General features: G+C 43.0%; 1 protein-coding gene across 1 annotated transcript in view; it reads left to right on the top strand.

Annotated features, from left to right (window-relative positions):
* The first annotated feature begins 483 nt into the window (after nucleotides 1–483).
* Nucleotides 484–11,096, top strand: part of vipr1b (vasoactive intestinal peptide receptor 1b) — a 41,815-nt gene continuing 31,202 nt past the window's right edge. Inside the window, exons 1-3 of the mRNA XM_035619770.2 lie at nucleotides 484–648; nucleotides 7,777–7,867; nucleotides 10,184–10,294. Coding sequence (XP_035475663.2) covers nucleotides 583–648; nucleotides 7,777–7,867; nucleotides 10,184–10,294 — 268 coding nt within the window. The 5' untranslated portion in view covers nucleotides 484–582. The remainder of the gene's footprint in view (nucleotides 649–7,776; nucleotides 7,868–10,183; nucleotides 10,295–11,096) is intronic.

Genomic DNA, 11,096 nt, shown 5'->3' with positions numbered 1-11,096 from the left:
ACACCACAGCCGACTCTGCGTATGAACAGAAAGATACTATTGTAATTTTAGTATTTGCTGGTGAAGAGGGGCTGATGGCATTTCTAAAGTGGAGCCATCAGAATATCAAGTGCAGAAATGACTTCTTTCAATCTTGTTGTGCCAAATCGGGTCCAGGGGCTAACCGGATCTCACCACTTCACGCTCTTCTTCAGACTGTATCTGAGGTCACTGACAGGAAAAAAAAAAAGGGAGACAATAAAAAAGAACAGAGGAGTCATTGGGGAACACAGCGACTCGTCAGCGGGTCTTCTGGCACCGTCCGCCCCGAGCCACATCACTCCACCGTTGTGAATGGAGCGGGGGGCGGGCGCAGCCGCCCAGACGCAGCGCAGCCGCCGGTGGAGGAGCGCGCAGAGAAAAAGCGCAGTCCGACGCGCTAAAGCGCGCGCAGATACGCAGACTTTTAGCCTCTCTCTCTCTCTCTCCCTCTCTCTCTCTCTCTCTCTCTCACACACACACACACACACTCACCTCGGGAGATTTGCGGAGGAGCGTCGCCAGGACTGCGGAGTCCTGAATAAGAACTAAAGTGGAGACAGGATGAATGCCTCACAGCTGTTCTTCATGCTGCTGCTGCTGCTGCTGCTGTACGGCCATCTGCCAGAAGTAAGTTTCATCATTGTTTAACTGTAAACACGTTTTCAGTATTTGTAGTTCTAATCGTCAGTTTACAGAAGAAATAACAGCATAACATGTTTAGAGTGTATTCAATCTATTGTACTTATTGATGCAAGGTAAAAAAGTGTATGCATACGTCATCTGCTGTTTGACAGTTATTACTATAAAAAACAGTTTTTCCTGCAGCCTAGTGATTTTCAATAATCTGGCCATTAAAAGTATTTCACTGGTCATCTCATTTTTTTTTACCTTTCTCAACGATATTCTGAGTCCGTGTGGTAAATTTCATCGTTTTAGGATTTCAGAAACACTTGTCACCCCTTTGTCTGCAGCGGAGTCGGTATTCTGTAGGCTACATTACAGTACTTTAGTGAGGGTGACGTTTCTTCTATAGATCCAGTCTTTCATAGTCTGAGGTCAACAATCCCTTGTGGACTTTAAATGAATCTCATGCTCTTTTCTTTGATCACTGGGTATGTGAAATATTACCATAACCAGTGAAGATATCAAGTCTAATGTAATAATTTCAATGTCCGTTTCAACTGTGGTTAAGGCGATGCTGGTTGGAGAAGAAAAAAAGAGATTTAATTGCATGCACGCTGTAAATTGGAGTCTCCTGAATACATGTAAGCACACACACCATCCTGCAAAATATCTACAATTTCTTGATCAGTTATGTCCAATAAGTGCAGTAAATGACCAGGACTGAAGTCACGACTTTGCAGTGAGTAGTTGTTCTCTCTCTCCGGCTTCAGATAATTGGACGGAAACCCCTTTAGGCATTGCCGTGTGGTAATATGTCACCTTTCAGTGCCACTGTGCTCTGCTGCAGGGAATCCTGGCACTGCGAGGTGTCCACTGCGAGGTGATGGATGCACCAGGCTTTCCCGCAGCAATATGTTTCCAGTGACACATATATACCGTAGCTCTTGAATTATACGCCGGGACAACAACCAACAAGTACACAACACGGCTTTAAGTGGGCATATTATTTCTGTCAGATGACTGTTGAAATCAAATCAAAAAGAAAAAAAAGTTTAAGGCTTCAGATCATGTTAATGTATTTGGGTGGATTTTGGTCATTTCACATGCGGCACTGCGTTCTTGAATGTGTACCAGTGACCAGCTCTTGTCAGGCAGAATAGACTCGTCAACAAGTGACTGTGTGAAAGTCTTGTCCTCACCCCAGTTCTCAGATGCTCCCCCCCCCCCCCCGAGGCTTTAAAGGATCAACCAGATACGTCACTTGTTGACATATTTTAGTAGCTCTTATAGGCACTCTGTGTCCTGTCCACAGTCCTATAGGTGGCTGCCTCACAATAACACACGCTGACATGTTACATCAATATATCCAGTGAGGAAATGAGGTGTTGAGAGGAGAGCAGAAAATCCCATAAGTGGTGGAAAAATTTTAAAAAAGAAGACGTGTATGTCAGCGGTTGGATGGCAGCATTATTACTTTAACACGGTGCAGAGGAGATAGAAGAGTGTAGAGGACGGGCGATAATGACTTCTCCTCCTTGTCTCCTTCAAAACATTAAATAGAAACCATGGGAGATTTTGGATTATTTCCAGGGCAATTTACAACTCCGCTCAATATTGCACTCTGGATGGACACACTGATGTATTTCCCTGTGCCTATTTTTGGATATTTCCATCAGTACGCTCACGCGTAGCACACTGTGTACCAGGTACAGGGTAGCGCGAGCACGGGAGTTGTGCACTTGATGATCACAACTGATAAAATAAAAATGAATGAACATTAAAAAAATGATGGCACCCATCTGACCACAGTGTAGTGGTGCATAATTATATGTTTGTATGCAACAGGTACCATTTTCCCAACTTTGTAAATAGATCGTTGGCCCCTCCCCTTCTGCTATATAGCCAAGATGACGGCCATTGATGGTTAAAAAAGAAGTCCGGCGTTTCAATCTCCACTCTCCGGCCGTTGAGACTGAACGTGACCGGTGGAGCCCTACATTGTGCATAGTTGTATGAGGCGCAGACCGTGGACATATTTGGAGGCAATCTCTGTATATTCTAACAGAAAGAGGTAACTAAAAACATGGCAATTAATTGAGTTATCGATTACTTATCGATTACAGAAAATCAGTCTCAAACTTTCCACATATTGACTATGGAGGCATAACTATGTCTGGTAATAACTATTTACACCGATTTTGTGTATGACAATACATATTACAAATCTACATTGTAGACTGTTGCGTAATTGCGTTACACAATGCACTGCATATTGCCATAACAGTCAGTGGGAACATACTATATGCACTGTAAGTATGGAAGCATACGCTAGTGTTGTGTCCATTGTGTCTTGTGCATTAGACACGTTGTGCTTCAGCTGACTGACTAATCAGCCTCAGGGGTTAAAACACGAGGTGAAGGCCGGAAGAAGATGTATACAAATGACGTGGCTGTTCCTCTCCAGTGAAGTGTAGGTCGGAGATATATGTACACGTTACCCTGGATCTCTTGGCCACACACAGACTCAAGTTTCTCCTTTTATTTTTTTCCATCAGCTCTCCTCGTTTTTTTTAAAATGTCATCATTATCTCGTAATCAAACGCGGCGAGACCGGCGGCCATTTTAAATGACAACAATCACTAAAAACATCCCTCATGTAGATATTTTACAGGGTGAGCTCTGTGCTCGCAAACGATCAAAGTTGGAAGGTACTTATGTGGTGTTTTGCACAGGGAGACAGTATGTGTGTGTGTGTGTGTGTGTGTGTGTGTGTGTGTGTGTGTGTGTGTCCCTGAGGCTTTGCAGAGGTCCAATTATCATCTGCTTAGTTTGCGATTGACCTTTTGATTCATTGCCCAATGCGGCAATCTCCGTGCCTTAACTTTCTTTCAAATTGTAGATATTGTTGGTATGTATTCAGTATTGCTTAGTAGGCACTTAATATTTGTGTCCAGTATTTTAAGCTCAAGCGTGAATCACTGTCAGGACCTCTCACTTTGTCTCTTGTATTCTCACAGATTAGGAAATCCGCCCCAAATTCAGCCAAGGCTCATGAATCACATTCCCTGACCTCTAAGATTGTTGTGTCATCCTTGTCTCCCACTCTCATGCAATCTGGCTCCATTCACAACATACAGGGTTATATGTGAACTAGGCTCTGGGCAATGAAGGGCAATGAAGACAGCCTGATTCCAGCAGGCTGCAAAGTCAAGGCACACATTCCAGTATCATCTCGGACTTCCACCCTGATGGTGGAACTTTGAGGTTATTTTTTAACTGTTTGTTTTCAGGGAAAACTTGCAGGTTTGTTGCACCACTTGCATATAAAATTGAACTTTGGATTGTTAGCTGGATATTTTTCAGTTTGGAGAAAACCCCCTAAGCCTATGCCTTAGTTTTTAATTGTTTTAATTCAAAGGTTCCACTGCCAGTGCTTCTTCTTAAAGCAAGACTATGTAACTCCTGCAGAGCAGCGGGGGCAGCAGCCTCTGTGCCCACTAGTGGTACTGTATAGAACCTTTACCCTTGCCTTTACTCCCGTTTGGAAGTCATTTCATACTTCTTCCCACAGTACAAACCAGCAGTCGCACCCCCGTCCACCCATGTCAGGAATCATTTTGACAGTCATTACCAGGAACATCTGAATTTAGCTCGAATGATTACGAGCATGGTTACATACGGATGAAAATAACGAGCTGATGATGAATTCCGTTCTTCGAAGCAGTGGCCAGATTGCATCTGGCAATTCTTTTTAGTCTGTTGACATACAAGTCTTCCTCCTCCATGCTTTGTGGTCACCTTCCTTTTTTTGTTCTATGTTTTATGCCGGTTACCACCAACCCCTATGTGGAGTGAGACGTTTGTGTCTTTGATTTTTATGTCTGAAATCTTTGTTCATACCCGACATGACGTTGCCCTTCAGCTGGCACATCCGGTCTCGCACCGGCCACCTTGAAAAACATTAGGATTAGTGCCAACATTGTGAAAGCTGTGATTTTTTTGCACATTATTCTCATTTCTTGGAAATCCAGCTAAGGCTTTTTAATTCTTGCACGTTTAAAAGTCAGACAATTTCACTTTAGGGCGACAATAATAGATCTGTTGCAATGCAGACGTTTCACAGAAGGAAGAGCATAGGGATATATCAACTGAAGCAGCTTGATGGAATTAAGAGATCAAAACATTTAACAAGTCCAAATCATGTCTTCTACGGGAAAGCTCGTCCTTTTGGCCACTAGAGGGGAGTGAAACGAGCTCATTGACTTAATTATCCGGCGTGCCGGCACAGAGCAGGGTAGTTTTTCACCCCTTGTCTGTGTTTTTGTGTGTATCTGTGATGATTACATATCACCCTCCCTGTCTTAAGGGGCTTCTGGCAGCAAATCCTCTCTTAAATGCTCCACAATTACGTTGCTGGACATTCAATTTCTCGGCAATCAGAAACGAGGTTACCGAAGGGTCTGACCAACACGGGATTTCCTCCCTTCTTCCATGTTGATAATGTCAGCGGATTAATCTCCTGCCTCCCAGCCAGATGGATGTTGCTATAACTCCCAAGATGTGTCGGATCTTCTGCAGTAATCGGTCGCGGGCAAAAATGAGTCCTGTGAATAAAAAAAAGTTGAGTGGATTACGACAGCGTCAGCCGGACCGCACGGGGGAGAAATTGACTGAGGCGATAAATTAAGCTCAGAGAAGAGATACGGTGATAGAGATCGTTTTGTACTGTACTTTGCATTTGTATCTCATATTTCCACAAATGTTGTTTCGCAAGGGGTCACCAACGTCTGGGGCAGAGCATGATGCATATTGTTGATACAGTGTCGTTGAGATGCATACATGTCAACAGTCACCTGTTTTGCTGTGATTAATACGATTCAACTACAGCCAGTGTTCATTTCGCTCATGAACACTATGGCACAAAGTGTCCGTCAACAACCTTTTTTCCATGACTAAGACGACGTTGACGAGCTAAAATGTTAAGCGGTGGGCTATAGGACATTCAAAATTTTTCCCCGGCGTACATCTAGTCTGTCTGTCGAAATCCATCCCTGTGTTGATTTTTTCCTGCTTGGCATCCAGACCAGAATAGTCAGGAAGCAAGGAGAGACGTTTCACTTTCTCCAGGAACAAAGTGCTATCTCGCTCCGGACCGACCGCCTAACTTTCCCCCGGCAGTGTTGGCAAAGGACGCACCGAGACTGCGGCATTATTTATGTTAAAAACAGACTGCAACCTGCACTGCACATTCACTGCTGCGGCCAACTCTCTCTTTGAGTCTAGCCATGCTCTCACGCCACACGCCACAATGTGTGCACAGAATAGAAATAAAACATTTTGACTAGAAGTTTACTAAAATATAAGTAATGTCGCTGTCAAAAAATAGACTAAAACTAGACTAAAACGATGAAGGATAAGTATCTTCGTCTAAAGACTAAGACTAAATCTTAAATTGCTTCCTAAGTCACGGGAAAGTCAACTCTCTGTGGTGTACATGTGCTGGAGGATGTGTAAGTTGCATTTTTGGATCTCTTCCTGAGAAGCCACAAAAATTCCCTCTCTCATGTGTACACTCGTCTTAAACTCGTTTTGAGTGTGAAAACAGCCTTCCTGCACAGACTGCGCACACACTGTACACGCGCGTCATTCTGCACGGCGGAGCCCAAACATCCCCTGTGAAATAGTAATAAACAACAGACATTTCTATGTGGAGGTGGACTTTAAACATTTCCGACAGTGTTGACACCTAGTGATAAAGTATATGATCAAACAAGGACACGGTGGCAGACCCACAGTACCGTCCTTACCAAAGAAATGCTACCGAATCCCTGAAAGTGCCCTGTGTGAATCGTGATTCCTGTACGTCATGAAAAAGAGGACGTAACCCGAGGTGGCTTCTTTTTTTCTTCTTAGATTAGATTGTTAGATTGTTGTGAGAAAAACTTCTTACTGCAAAGGCTGTGTTTTCTAAATGTTTTAATATCAACACTTGATGATGGTGACCTCACTGCTTCAACTACTCCGTCTATTTTTTTTATTTTTTTACAAAACAAGCAGTTATGAATGCAAATTCATTTTAAAAGTCCTATAATCACTGTAGTCATCATCTCTGATGACTGTGCGACTTTTTGCAACACGACCTGCTCTTTGCAGATGCTTCATTTTGTGTTAACGCGATCCTAGATATTCCTTGTTGATATTAGATGTCACACGCGACAGCAGATACATCAGCCGTTGTGTACTGTACTCACTTCTTGTTAAAAGTGATGAATGCAGCTTACCCTTCAGTCTCTTCTGCCTCATTACACCGAATCATTAAGATACTATGGATATTCTAATATGCTTGTTGCTGTCACTCCGAGAAGGGGGGTTGGGGGGGGGGGGGGGGGTCATCATAATCATAACCTCACTGCTGGTTTAATAAAGTCATATGCACCGGGAGCTCGACGTCGGCGTTTGTGGGTGATTGATGGGGCTCATTTCTTGTTTCGACAGCTCAAGACAAAGATGTCCGTAACAGCCAATTAGAGAATATGAGTTTGTATCTGTAAATACGTCCTGTGTATTTGTGCGGCAGCACCCCTCGCACATTGACCTTTACTGCCTTGAGTCTTGTAAGAATTGTCCTAATGGGTGATGCTCTTTTTCCCGGGAGTCCGCGAAGACACTCGGCCTCACGCCGACCCCCCCCCCCCTTCTCTCCCTGTCTCCACTGACCTTCTCAAGCTCCTCGCGCATCTTACACGTCTTCATTGACCCATCGGCTCTGCACCAGCGGCTGTCAGCCCACATTTCTCAGCCTTTGTTGACATAGATGAACAATTGCCGCAGATTACTCCATGGCTCCCCCTCTCTCCACTTCCTAATCCATTTGCATGATAACATCTGTTTGCCCAGCGAGAAGGAGCTCTGTTTGAATTTCAGACATAAATAATGTTTCTGTGTGTTTATTGTATTACCGGCCGCGGGTTTATTCCAACAGTAAATGGCGGAACGTGTTGAAAAGAATTTGCAATAGTTATTAGCAAATTTTTGTCCAGCCCTAGGAGTCTTCAAGTACACAATGTCAGTGTGATGGAAGCATACCGGATTCTTGACACCTAAGTGTGCTTTTTTGCGTCTTTTCCACAGGTATCATCGGTGCAGATGTGCGACGTGGTGAACGAGATCGAGCTGGAGAGGGAGCGCTGTCAGAACAGCACCTCTGGGAACATCACTTCAGGTCATTCTCTGAAATGCATTTCCCTCTCTCTGGCTGTTTGGAGTGTGCAGGAGGCTATTTAGAGGAAATGGGAAAGAGTATGAGTAAATAAATAGTCATGTGTATATTATTTTTGTTGAGAAATAGCACTATTAAAAGGCAGGCAGAAATACAGACTGCAGATTTGCTTCTGAGAAATTGTTGAATTGCCCTGACTAACGCATTAATCTAACTTCCTCCAAATCTGAACTATGATATCATAGTTCTGCTCTGTGACGGTGACATTTCTGAACCACCAGAGAGTCTGGAGCTTTAGTGTCAACCCCTTCTTTCTTGCTCCTTTTAGGGTGGGACAAATTGCACTTGAATATCTTTTATGTTTTAACTTTATTCGCGGTGACCTCCGTTGTGTCCACATCTATTCCCCACACTCGGTGGTAAACTGAAGCCGAAGCTTTAACGCAGCATCCTCCCGCGTTGCTCAGAGGAGGAGATGTCACAGGAGGTAAAATAGCTGCCTGAAGTGAAAGGCAATGTGGTATTTTAAAAAACATAGCAGCAGCCAGAGTCTGCAATTTGCATCAAATCGCATCCTGAGTCATAACTCTGAGCACACACACATGCGACACACGTCCGTAGACTCAGTGCCACTCACACTTTGCAGCGATATCATTAATCCTGATTCCCTATCATGAATAAGTCAATAAATCCACCCAGAAATCATAGACAAAATGTGGTCTTTATGACTCCCGAACCTTTGTTCCATTTCTTCAGTATCAGAGTGACAGTTGTGTGAGCTGCAACAGTTAATCGATTAATCGATTAATGATCGACTACTAAATGAATCGCCAACTGTTTTGCTGATCGATTCATCGGTTATGAAAAACAATGTCAAAATGTATGATTTCAGCTTCTTAAATGTGAATATTTTCTGGTTCCTATGCTCCTTAATGACAGTGAACTCAATATATTTGGTGTGTGAACAAAACAAAGCATCATCTTGGGGTTTGGGGAAACACAATCATCAATTTTTAACCATTCTATTACATTTAATTTCGAGAAAATAATCGTCAGGTTAAATGTAAATGAAAATAATCGTTAGTTGCAGCCCTACTCTCATTTTAATAATTAAAAAAATAATCGCCACACATGCTGTTCGTACTGCATGATGTATTAAGTGAACGCATTCCACGCATGCATGCGTGGAAACAGCTCTCCTCCTTATCTCTGCAATGACCCTCATTTCTCTACTTCCCTATCTGCTTCCTCGACAGGAAGGTGGTGGAAGCTGCGCTCAGAGGTCACGCCCCTAATAAATGAATTAGCACAGTGTGCGTTTGTGAGAAACCATACACTGACGTGGTCATACAACATATAAAATGCAGTTCTTTCATGAAACACAATAGACTATGAAAAATTGTTTTGTATTCTGGCATGTAACACTAATGTAGTCCTATACACACAAATAAAAGTGTTTCTGCTTTCATCGGTCTTGAACTCTCAGAAAAACACGTCCACTGCTTTTTGTTATTGCATACAATAACCATACGTTGCACGCTGACTCGCACGTTCAAATCCAGGTTGTGACTTTCATTTCAAACGTAAAAGGGAGTTCAAAAGAAAAAAAATGTCCCAGCTGAGCTGCTGCCAACTGAACTCGTGATTCATGCGCTTCAAATCTACGGCATGGGCTTGCTCATGTGCCGCGGTATACGGTGTGTCAGAGGAGTCTAAACAACCAGCGATAGTGGTGCCGGTTTCACTTCTGAGTCAAAACTGATAAAAGTGAAACCAAAATAAGATTAAAGGATAACTACGCACAGACACAAAAAAAAAGTTTCCTGAGCTGTTTTAAAAGAGAACTGAGTGAATGGAAATACGCAACAGTCACAACAACTATAGGGGAGTTTATCAGGATTCAGAGATGTGACAAACTAATTATTCATTGACTGGCATAACTCAATACATTGGATTTATCCGTATCTTGTCCAGCCAGACATCACAGAGTGTCTAAATGTCTTCGTATGTGGATTTAAAGCTGATTGAATCGCCTGAGATTTTCTGTTGGTGTCCGTAGTGTTTATCGTTTAAAACGCTACTTACTTTGACCTACAGTCCTGTGTCTACTGCTCCTGTAATAACTCACGATTAAAATTGAGGAAAACAAATGCTCATATCTGTGCCTGTCAGTCACTGCGCATGGCAGACATTGATTGTGTCACGCGTGTCATGTTGAGCACATGATTTTGTTTGTGTGTCTGTCTGTCTGTCTGTCTGTCTGTGTGTGTGTGTGTGTGTGTGTGTGCCCATGTTAATGGTGTTGTCCTCTCCTGGCAGGTTGCCAAGGAACATGGGACATCATCGCCTGTTGGCCTACAGCCAGAGTCGGAGAGGTGGTCACGATAAACTGCCCCGCTTACTTTAGTTACTTCAGTGACCAGCACAAAGGTAAACTCGTCTTACTTCAGTTATTGTGAAAACAAAATCCATCCATCCATCCATTATATATAGACAGTACAGCTGCTGTGCACTTGCATAATAATGAAAACCGCTCAGCTTGATAACAACCAACTACATGGTGTAAAAACAAAAAACTGATTATTATTAATTTAACGTATGATTTAATTATCATACAGTATGATCATTTAATCATACTGTATTAATGCAATAATAATTATTATTTTTGGGCGAACAAGCCGACGCATGGCAAAACACAGCAACTTCCCCCAATTAGCTCGAGGCTAGGCGCATTTACAGTGCATGTTATTTTCCATTATTTTATATTTATCTCGCTGGGAGTATTTTGACATTTATTCAGATGAGCGGTTGCTGAGGAGATTAAAGGACAGGCGGACATTTCTGGATTTATTAATGGGATTTGCATACAGTTGAGCCCTTAGGACAATGGGATGTGTCGCTTGCAATGCAAATGGACACCAAAAGTCATCAAAGTGGCGGTTTCACCGTCACCTCCAGAGGACAACAGAAAAATTATGAGAAACCCCGCAGAGGGCTCAAGGCAAGCAGGGGAGGAGAGGAAAGTGGATATTGATTCATGAGCCTCATAGAGAGCGTTTGTTGTCTGCAAATCTGATCTGTAAAATGTGAGAGCTTTGGGATTGTTTCTCTGACGTCCCCATAGCATTTCAAAGAGCGAGACGGACAGACCTCTCTCCCACTCTCTCTACCAACACGCCCTATCGGACAATGCTCGGGATCTGTTTCTTTTCTCCAATGTTGACCCTTTGAA

This window comes from Scophthalmus maximus, chromosome 21 (assembly GCF_022379125.1).
Source record: "Scophthalmus maximus strain ysfricsl-2021 chromosome 21, ASM2237912v1, whole genome shotgun sequence".
NCBI classification, from domain to species: domain Eukaryota; kingdom Metazoa; phylum Chordata; class Actinopteri; order Pleuronectiformes; family Scophthalmidae; genus Scophthalmus; species Scophthalmus maximus.
The sequence above is the reverse complement of the archived record's forward strand: the minus strand, read 5'-3'. Positions and strand labels throughout refer to the sequence as shown.